The following is a 19,377-nucleotide window of genomic DNA, read 5'->3' on the forward strand; positions in this document are numbered from 1 at the left end:
AAACTAATCAGCAACAAAAAACTGTGATTAGATTAAGGTATCTGCATTCCTAAAATTCTATGGGAAGGGAGGAAAACAGGTCCGTGACGAAGGAAGTTGTGAAGGAAGTAGTCAAGGCGAGCGGTCCGGAGTGTGGAAACTGTTTATGACGATTAGATTATGGTATCTGCAATCCTAAAATGCCATTGGAAGGGAGGAAAACAGGTCCGTGACGTAGGAAGTGGTGATGGAAGTAGTCAAGTCGAGCTGTTCGGAGTGTGGAAACTGTTTATGGCGATTAGATTAAGGTATTTACAATCCTAAAATGCTATGGGAAGGGAGGAAAACAGGTCCGTGACGTAGGAAGTGGTGAAGGAAGTAGTCAAGGCGAGCTGTCCGGAGTGTGGAAACTGTTTATGGCGATTATGTTAAGGTATATACAATCCTAAAATGCTATGGGAAGGGAGGATAACGGGTCCGCGACATAGGAAGTGATGAAGGAAGTACTAAAGGTGAGCAGTCTGGAGTGTGGGAACTGTTTATGACGATAAGATTAAGGTATCTGCAATCATAAAATGCTGTGGAAAGGGAGGAAAACAGGTCCACGATGTAGGAAGTTGTGAAGGAAGTAGTCTAGGCAAGCTGCGGTGACGTAGGAAGTGGTGAAGGAAGTAGTAAATGCGAGCAGTCTGGAGTGTGGAAACTGTTTATGACGATTAGATGTTGGTATCTGCATTCCTAAAATTCTATGGCAAGGGATGAAAACGGGTCCGCGACGTTGGAAGTGGTGAAGGAAGTACTAAAGGTGAGCAGTCTGGAGTGTGGAAACTGTTTATGACGATTAGATTTAGGTCCGCTTTTCCATTAGATTTACGGCGATCATCTAACTCTTGAAGACGCCACTTCGTGTGAAAGGCACGCCGCGTTCCAATGTTAAGTAAATGGGGCTCTTCTTTTCTGCGTCAGGTTGCGATTCTCGCGCGACAAGCGCGCCACAACAGTCAGAAGCAGCGTCCCGCGATTGTCGGGCGTTTTGTGGCTCGTGTGAAACCGGCCTTTACAAATAAAATGCTCGGAATCGCTCAAGTGAGCTGGGAACCTCCAAGGTCCTTCCGCTATTCAATTTCGAACTATCCGTATCTATTGTCTGTTAAAGCTCAGAGTGAGACCTCACCACAGGGGGTCAACGATGTCAACACACTCATCATCGCTTTAATACTGTTTTCACTTTTAAAACAATAATTGCCAACGCTGTGTTGTTCTCGCGTGTCTCGTGCCAGGCTAACTCGCAGGTCTTTATCAAATTAACCAACTCGGTATGCTACAATACCACCCTAATTGCCAGGCTAACTCGCCGGTCTTTCTTGAAATACAAATAGTAAACAAAATAATTCGCTACTGGCCATGCTAACTCCTCAGTCTTTCTAAACCACAACAGTTTAATGAAATAAAATAGTTCACTACTTGCCAGGCTAACTCGCCGGTCTTTCTAAAGTAAAATTATTAAATGAAGTAAAATAATTCCCTACTGGCCAGGCTAACTCGCCGGTCTTTCTAACCTACAACAATTTAATAAAATAAAAACAATTATAACCTCTAACTAGCAAACGTTAATGCCTGGCTCATTCGCCGGTCTTTCTTAGCTGAAATCTGCAAGTCTTCCTTTAATTCACAAACCGTCTGACTAAAACGTACTCGACTGGAGAATTTAAGATACGCCAACACCAGGGGAAATGAACTGGAGTTTCAGTTGGCTAATTCTACCAGGTCAGGTTGATGTTTAGACTGTTGGTTGTACTTCAACTGCTTTCAACTGATTTCAACTGAACTGAACTGACTGCCTTGGAACGGCTAGCGATTCTGGTTTTATTCGCCACAGAAGTAGTGAGCTCCAACGGTGGTTACAGGAACTACTTCCGTGTTCAGCAGTCTCCAGCGGCCGGCGACGTAGGCAATAGTAAATAGAGCAGTTTGGTAGATATTTACAAACTTTGGGATAGTGTTCTAAGTATAATTATATGGAAGAATAATTATTATTGGGTTCTTTTTGTTTTGTAAAAATTTTATGTAATAACCATGTCACCATGTTCATTCCTTGGAGAGATACAATTATTCAAAGACGAATAGGTCTTAACATACAGATGGGATTAAGGTATAATAATTGATATAAAATTAATACTTTTGAAACTACAGTACCGTTATAAACTCTGGTCGAATTACTTTTCAGTAGTCCTGTCTTGTAAACTGCATGGTAGTTATTACTACTGACGTGCAGCAGACTTCCATCGGCGACTCTTTATGTGATGTTAGGCTAGGCTCTAATTTGTTTTTAGGTTAATTTATACATGTCAAGATCTATACATGCAAAAGCATTTTAACACTTTTATACTATGTTTATGCGACACTGTAGCTAGAGCACAAACCTCCAAACCTTTGAACATCCTTGCAGGCAATTTGCACCTGCTAGATTAGTACCATGCCCAATAAAACCATGTATATATCTTTAGCTGCGTAGATACAGTATCCACAACACCTAACATACCTACAGATACCTTAATCAATTATTCTAAATCAATAAATTATCAATCAAATACTGTACAACAATTAATTTTGTTCACTTTTTTTGTAGTTTGCTTTGACTGTAGTAAAAAGATTGCAGGAAACGATAAGAAATACTATATTTTTTACCTCACTTGATTAAGACCCACTACATACCAGCTGCTGAAGGCTGAAATCAGCATGCAGACATCTCGTTAGATGATTCTACAGCAGTTGCACCAATGGAACGAGTCATCCATTAAATCATATGCCAATACGAAATCGGCCATTCGACATAGACAACACAGTACAACGCAATCCGTCAATCGAGAGTTATATCCTGTTTCTTCCCAATCAGAAGCAATCGTGGGTTAAGTATTTCCATTCTGTTTAAGGCAACACAATCCAACTAAGGGCTTTGAAATTTATCACTCTTGGTAAGCACAGTGTCGATAAAGCAGTACAGTTCAGAAGGTCAGCATGTGACCTTGTGACCTATCCACGATTGAATGCTTCTGACTTTAATGACCGGTATTGTCGTGAGTCAATCGCATCTGCTGAGAACAAGTCATCGGGTTCTACATGACTAGTAGCAATGCGTTAGACATGACTAGGTTGTGACAACATATAGGATATTCAGATTTTTTTACTGGATTTATTTTTGATTTACAATATTTATTGATTTTTTTGTTCTTCCAACGGTAAACACACGAATCTGTCGAAACATTTGAAGCTTATTCACTCAAAAGACTTACCGGATAAAACCCACAAAAATCGTATAAGCTGGAACTAACTACCGTAGCTTAAGTAATAACTAGGAGAATCACCACAGATAGTTTGCTTGGGTGAGTATTTCAAGGAATCCCTTTTTTGCGGATATTTGCAGCTTCGTATCTTATATATTAAACAATTTGGTTTTTCTTTTTCGAGTTCGTTTAGCTCTTATATCCAACCGATTTTCATGACTGAGGTCTCAAATTGAAGGTATGCACGCACGCCATCAAGCATTGGCATATAAAAAATATTTTTAATATGGTTTGTCTATGATTAAAAATCAATAGCTCCAGTATTGTTCCTGTTTTTTATATGTTTTAGACTCATAATAATCAGTCAATTATAGGCTTTAATTTGAGCTAGTGATAGTTTAAATCAGTTAAGCTCAAGATACAGTATTACTCATTCAAAAATCATAAATTTGATTATTTCTCGGATATTATATTTATTTTAACGCTGTGGAGCAGCATGGGTCCTCTAGTAAAGATAAAATGTTAATCAGATAGTGTTAGTTTTAGACAAATTTCTGAAGCAGGAATTAAGTAGACTTTATTTAAGGATACAAATATTTTAAGACCTTTCTATTAGCGGTTTTAAATACAAGTTAGGTAACGACCCATTTGAAAAACAAAATTTAAATCAACACCACTGTCCCTCATTTATACATTAACATTTTAACACTCATTTTATCTAGACCAAAACAGCTAATCTAAATGATCCTGTTAATTCGACTGGATTAAACATGAATAGTAGTCTAGTCTAAATTATTGGTATACAAGTACTAAAGTATTGGTATACAACTGGCAGCATAGCCTACTATAACAAAAACTTTATAACATTTGGATTGAAGTGGGCTTGGAAATTACCTGTTATTTTTTAGAAAATTCATATGAATAGCTTTTTATGCACTACTAAAAAAAACGAATTAGTTAATATAAAAGCCAGTAACCAGGTACTTAGTTGTACTGCACTACTAAATACAGTATATAGCTCGATAAAACTATTCAAACCCATTAAAAGTAATTTATCAGAAAAGCTTTTAACAAATCTTAACTAATTAATTGGAATCCCGAGATAATTAAAACCAATGTAATCAAGAACCACTTTAATATTCCGTCCTCCCCTTATGATTCAAAGTTAGGAAAACTTTCCTATTTACGTCATAAAAAGCTGAACTTCGCTCTCAAGTAATTAATACGCCGAGTAGGAGTAAATTGATTTCCGCCGGACGATTTAGCAGATTTTAATTTTCAGATTGGTACTTACAAGATAAACATTCTGGAAATAATTTGTTGATCTTCTGGAAGTTTGTCGGACGGGAATAATGAATAATGGCGCTCCGAGCGGTGCAATTGTCCTCCAATTACAGGTTGTCTTTTTGTCCGCCATTTAACAGATATTAAACTAGTTATCTGCGAAAGTTGACGACTTAGCGGCGACCGAGGATGTAATAACAGAGTCTGTAAGTGTTCATTTAGCAGACAATAATCTAGCCTGCAGTTTAACCGCTAAGACGTGTATTGATGATCAATCGCGTTAAAGCGTAACCACTTTGTATATTACAAGATATTACGCATATGCTGTTCTGAAGGTCTGAGATGGGGAAATCTTTGGTGACAAAACCTATTTTGCAAGATCCTTCTCTTATATCTAGGTGAAATTGCCCTCCCTTATTTTGGGTTAGAAAACACGTATATAGAATTAATTGTAATCAGTAATAAACCTCAAACCTCACAACAGAATATTGCATCAGGAAACATAGTTGCATTTTAGTTTTCAATTTAGACTACAAAGGTTTTTGGAAAAAAAGATTAAACCAAAAGATCAGAAATTCAAATATCACTAAAATTTTTAGTATTTTTGATTTTTGAGTTTGTAACTTTAAGAGTTATGCAGTAGTTATACTTTTTTTCTGTATTAGTGGTACAATTTTTCTAAATACTCAGAATAATTTATTAAAAAGTGTGTCCAAGACTACCTAAATGCTTTCATAGTTATTATATTTTACACCTCATGTGATCACCATGCTAGTATTTTACATAATTTGTACTCTTACATCCTAAATAATTGTTTAATAAGTAGCCTATTCGATTCCCATAGTATACCAGTAAAAAATTTTTAACACCACCGTACAGCTAACAATAGTTTTATAGTTTGTAAGAGGGTCTAAAATAATTCTATGATCTAAAATAATCATACCTGAGAATGATAGTGTAAAAAGTAATTTGAATACATCTAAACACATAATATTGGTTAATGGAGTTCTCACTTAGTATACAGCGGTGCCAAAGGTTTGACATTTTTATAGGGTCTGTACATTTTCTATAGTAAGCTTTACACACACGTTTATCAAATAACTACAAGAAGGGAGGCCATTCTTTCCAACTTTATTTACCTCAGATCAACCTCTTATTGGGCATCCCTGTATGTAAAAGATAACGGAAAGAATGACATTAAATCTCGTCCATGCTTGAAGAAAGTATTTACGCAGCTCAAATCCAAATCTTGTTTCAACTTGAGTAAACTTAGGCACTCTTATGCCTGAGAGTACACTACATTCTTATTTACGTTAAAATTGAAACCAAAAATAAGCTACTAAACTCTATCATACAGTTCTAACAAAAGCAAAACTAAATTGGTTGTTATATAATAGTGAAAAAATGTATCAATTCATGTAACTGAAAAATATTTGAGCGGAAACAACTATTTGAAATGAAAATAAAATCAATTGCTTGGTTTACATTGGTTTTGTGAAATAATTTTACATCCACTTACTTATTAAATATTAAATATACAAGTAATGGAAAAATAGCTGACCTTAAACACAATGTTTACTATATTTAGAAGTTTGGATTTGAAGGAGCACAAAAATAGCATGTTGTGAGAGGAAATAAATAGCTTTTTAACACAAACATTTTCACTGAAACTCCTTTAAAACTCTTTTCTTGGATGTAGTCTTGTCATTTGCAGATGTACATAAAAAAATGCTTTACAGTAAATGCTGGATTCAACTCACTTCATAAGAGGCTTTTATAATTTCATAAAATAATTCCGAAAACCACGGATAGCAGTTTAAGTACGTTACCATGCATCTTATTATTAATTTCACAGTAAATAGTAATGTAATATTTATTCTGATAATCACGAGTAAACATACTTTATTTGACATATTCTGTGAAACATTGTAGCACCAAAAAGTAAAGTGGTATGTATAGTGGTGTGTATAGTGGTATAGTGTATAGTGTATATAGTGGTGGTATGTATGTAAGTGGTTTATAAGCAACTTAATACATAAATGGATCACTTTTCCAACATACACACAAATAGGTCTCAAAAATAGGTGTTTTGAATAACTTATAACAAATTTAGGTTTTCGTTTGAGTTTTAGTTTAAAAATTACACAGTTACAAATCTCTTTCTTACGATAGGCTACATACAAAGCACATTTAAAAACCGTACTTACATAAATTATATGCAGCATAAAAAATTTTGAAATAATTCACCTAAGTTCAAAGATGAATTTGTTTTCTCTGGTTAAATACTTCAAAGCTGTTTTGGTAAGAGGTGTGTAAAAATGGTTTTAAGAAGACAAATGAGAAACATACTTGATTTTAATCCTTGTTCCGTTTAGCTACAAACTTTATCGATAACAATGTTGGGTCTGGGGCGTATGTGGATGGCACATTTTCAATATTCACATTCCGAGCAGACAACTTTTTCAATAAAAGTTCCCGGGGCTAAATGTGGTAAGAACTTGACGGCCCTAATTCAAAGTGTTTAGGCCTAAATCTATTGTGTTCAACGCGTTTGATCTTCATTCAATTGGAATTTCGGTTTAACTTTAAGCCCTGTACATTGGAATAATTACTAAACGTGAAATAGTAGAACAAGTTACACAACTTTTATTTATAATATTCTGGTAAATAAATTAAACCCTTGGAAATTTTTGATACTTCACATATAGGTTCATGTAAAAATAACATGCTTTCAAAAATATTCATTTTTTAATTAGTTAATATTGAAACAACGCCCTAAAGATATAACAAGCAAAACAGTTTTTTTTTCTCGTTGACGTGATATTCTCACATGCTCTTAATTAGCTGTGTAAAACTAATAAACACACATTTTATGTTGAAATATTTGAAACATCGTTGAATTATTTTATCAAGTTTTTAAGTTATGCCAATGATATATATTTTTAAAAAATGTTAAAAATACAGCCAATGCCTTTAGTAGTGCTTTAGTTCAAAGAGGGCGTTTCGACTATTTATAGACGTAAACTCCAGTATTTTCTAAACTTGAGAATGACGGGAGGGCTTTTTTTTATGGCTCCATCTTTCATTGTCCAAGTCGTAATGTAATGGGTCGTAAAATCAGATTAGGAAAACGACACACGAAATCTCAGTGGCTGGAAACTTGACTTGTTTAATTGTTGGTAACAGCTGAAAAAAGTAATAATGAACTCATGACATATAGAGGATTTGCTCTAAAACATTGACAAATCAATTCAGTTTATTGTCTTTTTGATTTCTTTTATTTAAAATCTAGTTCATATTCAGCTTTAACGATGTAAAAATACACTTTTATAGAAAATATTTCTCAGAAAGAACATTTCAAATTAAGTTGTTTAAAATATTTTAAAGCCTCCTGACTGTATTTAAATTATTTTCTAAATAATTCAAATATTCTATTTATGGCCTATTTGCACATTAGGGTGTTCAAATAATCCTTATATATAACATATTCCATAATATACATAAACGAAAGTTGATTAAAATAGGTTTCCTATTTTCGAAAACAGTGGTTGAAACGGTATATCAAAAAGAATTGGAGACTAAGATAGCTAAAAACTACGTAATTTTAAAGCTTTATCAATCAGTTTTGTATTCTAAATTGATTTCCAAAGTATCTGGATTGGAAAAGTTTTGTAATCTCAACAATCTTTCATGTAACTTTGTAACGCTTAAGATTGTACTAAGTTCAAGAATTCTTTTGAGGTTTTTCTTCAGTCTTTAGTCTACTTAACTAACGATTTCCGAATTCATTACTAATCTGGACATTTAATCGTTCTTTAAATTGTAAAATGAGTTTCAAACTATGTTATATGTAATACAATACAATTGCTTGAAAACTTCCACTTTTATTAAATATTGATTTTTTTATTATTCAAAACATTAATTGTTACTACTGACTATTATGGAATATCGAAATGCACCATATTTGAACTCCATATTTGAACCATATTTGATGAGACCAAGTAAGTACTTAATAAACATTACAGTGACTCTTATTATCTAAGACGTAAATCTTGCCAGGGCCTGCCCAGTAATTTGATGGCTATCGCCGAACCTTTTAACTTAGTTGTATTTACACTTTGGCTGGTGAGAAAAATATCACATTTCACTATATTGCTAATTTGATAATCTAATTGTCTACAGCTAATAATTTTGTTAAATAGAGTCCCGTAAAAGAATTAACAAAGTTATCAAACACGAATATGCCTATAAATATAGAACGTTTTCCTTATCAAATATCGGCCTATTCCTGGTTTAATAACACGTATAAAACTAATTTAATTTATAAATCTGGATTTTAAGGGGTTCTAAATCATTAAATAGAATTACCTTCGTCCATCAGCTCATTGTTACGGTCGTTTCAGCATCTTCGTGCCATCATCAGACGTGAGTCAGCTACTTGGTCGAGTGCGGATATGTGTATTCAACAGACCTGCTTAGTTCAAATCCCCCGTTTATGTTTATGTATGTGTACGTCGCGTGTGACAGTTTGTGTTTTTGTATATTAACGACGCCACCAAGGCTGAACGTCTGATCTTCACGAAGCTGCTGAAACGGCCGTAACAATGTAAATACTACATTGAGCTGATTGACGAAGGTAATTCTATTTAATGATTTAGTCACAAGATCAGCTCAGGGGCTAAAAAATATGGATTTTAATTTAAGGGGTTCGCTAAAACTTTTAGCTTTGGGCTGTCCGTGCAAATATATGTATTTAGTGGTGGAACGTATCAAAGAATCCGAGACAGCTGTTACAGTATTAACAATGAGTGAACTGTAGTGACACATTTTTGCACCAAGACATGAACCAATTACATGCCTCGGTTTCACACTCTGTGGTCTTTGTGGCTTCTTACTGGCCCATCGACTCACCATAGCTTAGATCTTAGATTATGTGAGACAGTACAAAAATATGTTCCGTTGACCTCAACTACATATTCTTAAATTACCAATATTAAAACACAATTTTCCTCAAATAAAATATAGTTTATAATCCATAGCTTTTCTGGTGACACATCAGAGCAAAAAACAATTTTTTTATCATTTGATAATAACAAATAATCAACATAAATGTGATATTAAGCAGAACATGACGTATTGACATCAACCATTAACAAAATAAGAACTCTGTTAATCAAGGATTAACACTATTTTTTTTTCTTAATTGCAAAAGACATCTTTTCTCAAACTTGATACAGCAGCGTGTTCAAACAGGATGGTCAATTATCCGTCATTTATCAACGTTCATGATCCATACCGCTTTCGTTCTAATATCCGTGGGAAATCTGTAAATTTGACAAGACATGACATTTGGGTCATGAAAGACATCAAAATATAAAAAAATATTTTAATCAAATCAACTTAACTGTTTTAGCTCTCTAAATTGGGATAGTTAGATACATTTACAGTTTTCGGAATCCATTAACACTCTAACTTTTTAAATCAAATAATTGTGCTCTTAAACATGTTCCTCTTACTCTACACAGAGACTATTCATACGCTATAATTGAATTATTTAAATAAGAATGTAAAAAAAACAACAACGAACGAATCTTAGTCAAAGCTAACGTTCTCACTTTCATAGTTAGATAAATTTACACTCGAAACTCGACAATGTTTCAGATCGTAATATGTGTGTCAGTGACGATTGGACGCCCAGAGAGAGGGAGAGATGGGAGAGCTTTCAACCAACCAATCAGCGACAAGGAGATCATCGTCGACCTCGTGGACATGGACAAGAACCAATACTACGAACAAAACTTTACCACTAGTGAGTGTCAATGACACGTTAAATTTAATTCACTATCCAAAAATAACTATCTTAATCTCTGCAGGAAGTTTGGTTGCTAAAAACTATGTTCAACTAGTCTTGGTCCTTTTAATGTAAATTAGTGTTATATTAAATATATTTTACTATCCTATTTTACCATGTTTTTAATTCACTATCCGAAAATAACTAGTTTAATCTCTGCAGGAAGTTTGGTTGCTGAAAACTATGTTCAACTAGTCTTGGTACTTTTAATGTAAATTAGAGTTGTGTTAAATATATTTTAATCTGACATAACAGGATACAAAATTTCATAAAGGTATCTCAAATAGCTTTAGAAATAGTTTTAAAGGCACAACAAACAAAATGGTCCATTTTTAGAGAAACGCTTTTCTTGGTCTTTGGTTTATTTTGAGCCATTAAAACTATTCTTAAATTTTCGTACTTGCTTACGGGAAACCCTTTATATAAGAAACTGTATTTAAAATGCGATTTCTGAAAATCTATTAGAGTCTATATTTTTTATATAGAGTATTTATCTTTGTATTATATATTTTCAAAGATCTTTCCTGTAGTATAATCGTTCATAAGAGAGTTAACATTATTCAACTGTTTGGAAATAGATAAATCTTTATTACTACGGATCTTGAGGAATACATTTTGAACAAGACTTGTTTTTATTTTGCATGGTTCTTATAGGCAGTCTGATGCAACAGCTTACGCATTCAATATATATTTATAGAAAAAAACGAACCATTATTTGTTGATAAGCACATTAAAAATAGTGATTAGCTTTTAAAACCTTTAAACAAAATAATAGCATGGAAAATGGTTTTTGAGTGGAAAATCATTGACTGTATAAACATTTATAGATTATTAGGTACTGTATATTCCATTATGTTTGTCAATTATACTAAGAGTATTAAAGAGTAAATTTTGGCTATAGATTACTTGCATTGTCACATTATTAGTTTAAATGTGCATACAGATTGGTTTTAGTATTGAATATTTTTATGATTACCTACAAGTGTTTTCCTTAACAACTGAACAAGTTGTTTTTCTGTTTCAGTGGCGTACATATACGGTTATGAAGTTGGAAGAAACGGGCAGTTCCACCATGAAAATAAGGGACCAGACGGAGTTGTTTACGGATGCTACGGATTTGTCGATCCTCAGGGAAAGCTGAGAGCGACTCACTATGTCTCGGATGGCTGGGGATACCGAACTGTCTCCCCAGGGGATCCGGTGGAACTGTTCCTCCACGAACATGAACATCACACACAAAGCGATGACAGCAACGACGCGATAGAAACTACCGGAGGTCACGATCACCATCATGAAGGAGCCATCACTGACTGGGAAAAACTGTATTTTCCTCGAGGTTGTGGCTTTGGTGGTGGAAACGACACTGGATACAGACCGGGTATTGATGCAACCACGAATGCCAACTGCACTACCATTACAGTAGCCGTCCCGAGACCACCCCATCGGCCGATACATAGGCCTGAAGGTAGTATTCCTGGATTACCAGGACTTCATCATAATCACACAAACAGACCAGGGCTTCCCGGAATTCATAAACCAGAACATCCCGGACTTCCCGGAGTTCATGTTAATCAAACCCAAGGACCCAGTCATCCTGGGATCAACCGACCAGAGGGTCCTTTAATATCTGAAATCCATCAACCCGGACATCCAGGCCTACCTGGATTGCATCATAACCACTCATCAGGTTCTGGAATTCATCGACCAGAAGTCCCAACTCTTCCTGGAAGTGGAATTCTTCATCCTTCAGGGCATCCTGGACTACCTGGTCTTGAACATAATCATACTGGCGTACCTGGTATACATCGTCCTGGAGGACCGACTCTTCCTGGAAGTGGAATACTTCATCCACCAGGACATCCTGGACTATCTGGTCTTGAACATAATCATACTGGCGTACCTGGTATACATCGTCCTGGAGGACCGACTCTTCCTGGAAGTGGAATACTTCATCCACCAGGACATCCTGTACTACCCGGTCTTGAACATAATCATACTGGCGTACCTGGTATACATCGTCCTGGAGGACCAACTCTTCCTGGAAGTGGAATACTTCATCCACCAGGACATCCTGGATTACCTGGTCTTGAACATAATCATACTGGCGTACCTGGTATACATCGTCCTGGAGGACCGACTCTTCCTGGAAGTGGAATATTTCATCCACCAGGGCATCCTGGACTACCTGGTCTTGAACATAATCATACTAACGTACATGGTATACACCGTCCTGGAGGACCAACTCTTCCTGGAAGTGGAATACTTCATCCACCAGGACATCCTGGACTACCTGGTCTTGAACATAATCATACTGGCATACCTGGTATACATCGTCCTGGAGGACCAACTCTTCCTGGAAGTGGAATACTTCATCCACCAGGACATCCTGGACTACCTGGTCTTGAACATAATCATACTGGCGTACCTGGTATACATCGTCCTGGAGGACCAACTCTTCCTGGAAGTGGAATACTTCATCCACCAGGACATCCTGGATTACCTGGTCTTGAACATAATCATACTGGCGTAACTGGTATACATCGTCCCGGAGGACCAACCCTTCCTGGAAGTGGAATACTTCATCCGCCAGGACATCCTGGACTACCTGGCTTTGAACACAATCATACTAGTCTTCCTGGGATACACAGACCTGAAGAACCAGGAGTGGGTGGCTCAGTTTTTCCCGGGCTCCCAGGTCTTCACCACAACCACACAAATAGACCAGGTTTCCCTGGAATACATCGTCCTGGAGGACCAGGAATAAATCTTCCAGGACCTGGGCTACCTGATATACATCGACCTGGAATTCACCACAATCATACAAATCCGATTGGTCCTGGAGGAATCATAAATAGACCCCTCCTTCCAGGCCATAAGCCTGGAATAGTGGGAATTCTACCTGGACACCCACACCCTCAGCCAGGACTACCGCCAAAACCCGAATACCCATCCCCATCACAACCAGGAGAAACCCCCAATCCAGAGTATCCTATAGCAAAGCCAATAGGTCCAGGAGAATCACAAGAGACTATGCAACCAATGCCTATAGAGACTACAGGTACACGGCCAGATTGTTTTGATAAAAATGGGAATCCTGTAGCACCCCTGCCAACATACTGTCAACAATCTGGACAACATCCAAGACCACCACAGAGACCCGATTGTTATGACAAATATGGTAGACCAATTACACCTCAGCCCTCTTTTTGTCAAAATCCCTATCAACCAGCTGGAGGAAATAACCATCCTACTACAGAAACACCAAGCTACCCCAGTGGATTAGGACAACCTGGAATGCCTGGCTATCCCAGTGGATCAAGACCACCAGCACATCCAGGACAACAAGGGCAATCAGGACAGACAGGACAACCAGGGCAACCAGGACAATCAGGAATTCCTGGATATCCCGGTGAATCAGGACAGCCTGGTCAGCCAGGTCAAATAGGATACCCGAGTGGACCTGGACAGTCAAGTGGAACAGGACAACCCCAACAGCCCGTACAACCAGGACTACCTGGTCAACCAGGCTATCCAGAACAAGCAGGCTCTCAGGCAGGATCAGGGAAGCCTGGACAGCCAGGACAACCACAAACACCAAGCTACCCTGGTGGATCAGGGCAACCAGAACAGATTGGTCAAACAGGACAGCCTGGACGACCTGGAACACCTAGCTACCCAAGTGCATCAGGACAACCAGGTCCCCCAAGTGGATCAGAACAACCCAGTAGGCCAGGACATCCTGGAACCCCAGGCCAACCAAGTGGATCGGGACAATTCGGTCAGCCAGGACAACCAGGATCACCAGGTTACCCAAGTGGATCAGAACAACCAGGTCAGCCAGGACAGCCAGTAAAACCAGGGCAAACTGGAGCACCAGGCCACCCAAGTGGTTCAGAACATACCGCTCAGCCAGAACAGCCAGGACAAACTGGAACACCAGGCCATCCAAGTATATCAGGACAACCCGTTCAGCCAGGACATCCAGGACAACCTGGTTCACCAGGATACCCTAGTGGAATGGGACAACCGGGACAGACCGGACAACCTGAAACGCCAGGTCACCCAAGTGGATCTGGACAACCCGGTCAGCCAGAACAGCCAGTAACAACAATTTACCCAAGCGAATCAGGGCAACAAGGCTTACCAGGACATCCAGGACAGCCAGCAACACCAGGCTACCCTAATGGATCAGGACATCCCGGTCAGCCAGTACATCCAGGAAAACCCGGCCAACCTGGACAACCTGGAACACCTGGCTATCCAATTGAATCAGGACAACCTGGTCAGCCAGGACATCCAGGACAACCCGGACATCCAGGACAACCTGGAACGCCAGTATACCCTAGTGGAATGGGACAACCAGGACAGCCCGGACAACCTGAAACGCCAGTTTACCCAAGTGGAACTGGACAACCCGGTCAGCCAGGACAGCCAGGACAACCCGGAACACCAGGATACCCTATTGGAATGGGACAACCAGGACAGACCGGACAGCCTGAAACGCCAGATTACCCAAGTGGATCTGGACAACCCGGTCAGCCAGGACAACCCGGCCAACCTGGACAACCTGGAGAACCTGGAACACCTGTCTATCCAATTGGATCAGGACAACCTGGTCAGCCAGGACATCCAGGAAAACCCGGACATCCAGGACAACCTGGACAACCTGGAACGCCAGGATACCCTAGTGGAATGGGACAACCAGGGCAGCCCGGACAACCTGAAACGTCAGTTTACCCAAGCGGATCAGGGCAACAAGGACTTCCAGGGCAGCCAGGAAAACCAGGCCAACCTGGAACACCTGGTTACCCAAGTGAATCAGGACAACCAGAACAGCCCGGACAACCTAGTACACCAGGATACCCAAGTGGATCAGGACAACCAGGGCAGCCAGGACAACCAGGTAAACCAAGCTACCCAAGTGGATCAGGACAACCAGGTCAGCCAGGACAGCCAGGACAACCTGGTACACCAGGCTACCCAAGTGGATCAGGGCAGCCAGGACAACCAGGTTCACCAAGCTACCCAAGTGGATCAGGACAACCAGGTCATCCAGGACCGCACGGACAACCTGGTACACCAGGCTACCCAAGTGGATCAGGGCAGCCAGAACAACCTGGACATCCTGGACCAGGATTCCCGAGTGGATCAGGACAAACAGGATCGCCTGAACAACCTGGTACACCAGGCTACCCAAGTGGATCAGTGCAGCCAGGACAACCTGGACATCCTGGACCAGGGTACCCAAGTGGATCAGGACAACCAGGACAACCTGGACAAGGATTTCCAAGTGGATCAGGACAAACAGGATCACACGGACAATCTGGTACACCAGGCTACCCAAGCACATCAGGACAACCAGGACAACCTGGACCAGGATATCCAAGTGAATCAGGACAAACAGGACAGCCTGGTCAACCTGGACCAGGCTACCCAAGTGGATTGGGGCAACCAGGACAGCCCGGTCAACCTGGACCAGGATATCCAAGTGGATCAGGACAGCCAGGACAGCCCGGTCAACCTGGACCAGGATATCCAAGTGGATCAGGACAACCAGGACAGCCTGGTCAACCTGGACCAGGATATCCAAGTGGATCAGGACAAACAGGACAACCTGGTTCAGGATATCCAAGTGGATCAGGGCAACCAGGACAGCCCGGTCAACCTGGACTAGGATATCCAAGTGGATCAGGACAACCAGGACAGCCCGGTCAACCTGGACCAGGATACCCAAGTGGAGCAGGACAACCAGGACAGCCCGGTCAACCTGGACCAGGATATCCAAGTGGAGCAGGACAACCAGGACAACCTGGACCAGAATATCCAAGTGTATCAGGACAACCAGGACAATCTGGTTCAGGATATCCAAGTGGATCAGGACAAACAGGACAACCTGGTTCAGGATATCCAAGTGGATCAGGGCAAGCAGGACAGCCCGGTCAACCTGGACCAGGATACCCAAGTGGATCAGGACAACCAGGACAGCCCGGTCAACCTGGACCAGGATATCCAAGTGGATCAGGACAGCCAGGTCAATCAGGTTCGCCAGGTGGACAAACAATTCAACCAATACAACCAGGTCACCCCAATGGGCCTGTACAGCCTGGAGGACCTGGATATCCAAGTCAACCAGAACCAGAATACCCCTCGACTAGTCCACAACAGCCTCAGAAGCCTAGTGAGGGATCTCTTCCTCCATATCGTCCTCCTCAGCCGCCCGGAGTCGGATGCGTGGATTACACAGGCAGACCGATCTCCCCACCTCCACCGGGTTGTCCAAATCCTGGAGTTCCTACCTCGCTTCCGGGCAGTGAGTACAACTCAAATGTGTTTTGCAATTTTTATTTTAGTTTACATTTTTCCTGATTTTATTTTACAAACATAAATATTTTTTCTGTCACCACACTTAAGAAGATTTGTTTGAATATTGGTAACCAGTAAAAATAGACAAAACTAAGAATATTTGCTTTTGAAGTCACAATATCTTTTTCACCTCACTATTTAGTTTAAATGGGTTTTCTATGCAAGGATTAAGGCCGAAAAAGCAAATGGGATTTCATTACGTACTACCTACCTTTCACTAATATCCAAAAGTAAATCGGGCTACTGTACGGTAACGGGTTTTGTGAGACACCAGTTGATCATAATTAACAATTTAAACTTAAATATTTAAAACTTAATTTATTATCCTGTAAACAAAAGTAGTTATCAACGTAACAAAATGGTCACTTAACTTAATTCGGTTGCTATTTGTAAATGTTATACACAAAAAAATATTTGATACCAAGTAGTCTGATTAGTACAAAATGGTATAAGGGGTTACCGGTTATATGGAAACATACCCTACCAGAGAAGTATTGTGTAGTGATTATCAAGATCTCAAATCGGTAGGATCATGGTGGGATATGAACGTTGTTTTTTTTGTTCGTTTAGTTTAGTATGGTCATTTGTCCAAATTGTGTTTACTGTACTCTTATAATAATCACAACCACTTAAATAAGAATACCCACTCGTCCAGTAAACACCCTTTTTCCAGACTAGTACCGTGATATACTATTATGAATGGGATGATTTAATTGTTGGGATTGTTATGGATGGGATAGTAACTCTTTATGAGCGTTTGGTTAAAGTAATGAGTCATAAAAAGTATAAAAATATCGATAGTACATACTAAGTGAGGATTGTTTGTTTCAGCTTACCCCAGTGGGCACGGATACCCGAGCTACCCAGGCTACCCAGGCTACCCAGGCTACCCAGGCTACCAAGGCTACCCAGGATACCCAGGATACCCCGGATATCCAGCTCCTCCAGTCTACATCATCCCCTACCCTCTACCTCTACCTAGTCTGCCTAGTCCTAGCTCGTGTCCTTGCTACCTCGTCACTCCCAACGTAACGAACTCCTCTAGCCCGACTCCTCCTACCACAACACCACCTCCACTGGCACCTCAGACCCCAGCCTACGGCGTCATCGGCTACATTCCAGTCGTCTTCTACCCCTACTGCCCAGGAGGTCAGACCGCTCCTCCGTCGTTCCCTGCCGTCTTCTCCGTCCCGTACCCTTGCAGTCAGTGTGGAGGTCCCAGAGGTGCTCGCGCTTTGAACTCCACTTCTTCGCTTGCGGAAGTCCTCAAACAGCTTCCAGAGTCGACGACGATTGCCAGGATGCCCCATAGGAGACGAGCAAGAGTCACGAAGTTTGGCGCCCGGTTGAGACCAGCCGAAAATGAAGTGTAAAGAAAGATATGTTTAGTAATTGACCATTGAAGACACTTACTTAAGTAGTATAAGTTTACTCTTGTCGTCATTACACAACTATCGTTGTAAATGCAATGCAAGGAAACCATAAAAAACGAGAAATACTCCAAAAAATATTAGTCACTAAAAGGAGTATGGCTCATTTGATTTGACTCGATTAACCAGGGTTTGAACTTTGTTTAATTAAACTCTCATATCATAAAACCCTAAACCTCAAATTATATACGCAAGAAAGCCTACTTCAGTACCTGCAGTCAATGGTCTTTATTATGAAAGGTATTGATAGCTTAACAAAGCGGTGAATTAAGTTGGTACTTAACTTATGTAAGTAATTATAAATACATAAGACTTTTAGTGTAATAAACTAAGCGACCTGTCCACGAGTTACATCATAAAGCTGTTTAACAGTTTGGCTTACAAACATGATAATTTAAATCTATTTATTTGTTCATTACTTAAAACCTTCAATAAGATACAATCGTTTAACGATTGGATAGCATTTTTGTCAATTGTTACCTAGGAAAGTTTACTTTTTGCGGATTTGATGCACTTTTGTTTAATCAGTTATTAAATAGAGGTGCATAAGAATGTTGTAGGTTATTTAAAATCATAATTTAGAATTAGATTGACATTCAAGGATTTTGTTTATTTTATCTATTTCAGTACGAAGAAAATGTATATTTAAAAATAATTAAAATGACGCAACTCCTAGACGGTTTGCTAAAATATTTATTCAAAGCTGATTGCAACAGCTTAAAAAACTTGCTTTGAAAGATGCTCGGGTGTTTTAAAAACACAAAGTGTTTTTCAGTAAAAAAATTAAGATATATATTAATTATGTCAAATATTTTAAGTTATTGGTAGTCTTATTTTGTAATTTTATACTAAATAAATTATTTTCCAATTTTGTAAGAGTGTTTTACATTATTTGTATTTCCAAGTTGTTAAATTATGTCTGCATCCATTACTTCCTTTAAAATAATTTATTTAAAACTCCAAAGAATGTCAATTAAACTACCACATACTCAAAAGTGGAAATTTGTACGTTTACTATTTAACTTAAAAAGCATACGAATTTCAACCCAATACACTAAAAGCTAAGATCAAAGACATTTTTATTTGCAAGGCTGCACTGGTGTCTGCAAATGATTTCCATTTGAAGAAATTAAACAGGAACTAAGCAAAACTATTATTTGTGTGTATGCTTTTTGTGAAAATGTTT

General features: G+C 39.0%; 1 protein-coding gene across 2 annotated transcripts in view; it reads left to right on the plus strand.

Moving 5' to 3' along the window:
- Nucleotides 1-19,013, plus strand: part of LOC128986232 (collagen alpha-2(IV) chain-like) — a 61,715-nt gene extending 42,702 nt beyond the window's left edge. Inside the window, exons 2-5 of one of the 2 annotated variants that reach the window (XM_054406469.1) lie at nt 10,209-10,356; nt 11,423-15,149; nt 15,273-16,708; nt 17,593-19,013. In XM_054406469.1, coding sequence (XP_054262444.1) covers nt 10,209-10,356; nt 11,423-15,149; nt 15,273-16,708; nt 17,593-18,134 — 5,853 coding nt within the window. In that variant the 3' untranslated portion in view covers nt 18,135-19,013. Of the gene's footprint in view, nt 1-10,208; nt 10,357-11,422; nt 16,709-17,592 lie in introns of both variants that reach the window. The other variant, XM_054406468.1, reaches the window with a different exon arrangement.
- The last annotated feature ends 364 nt before the right edge of the window (nt 19,014-19,377 follow it).

This window comes from Macrosteles quadrilineatus, unplaced genomic scaffold (assembly GCF_028750875.1).
Source record: "Macrosteles quadrilineatus isolate MER2022 unplaced genomic scaffold, UCM_ALF_1.0 Scaffold_2__2_contigs__length_208266976, whole genome shotgun sequence".
Taxonomy (NCBI): domain Eukaryota; kingdom Metazoa; phylum Arthropoda; class Insecta; order Hemiptera; family Cicadellidae; genus Macrosteles; species Macrosteles quadrilineatus.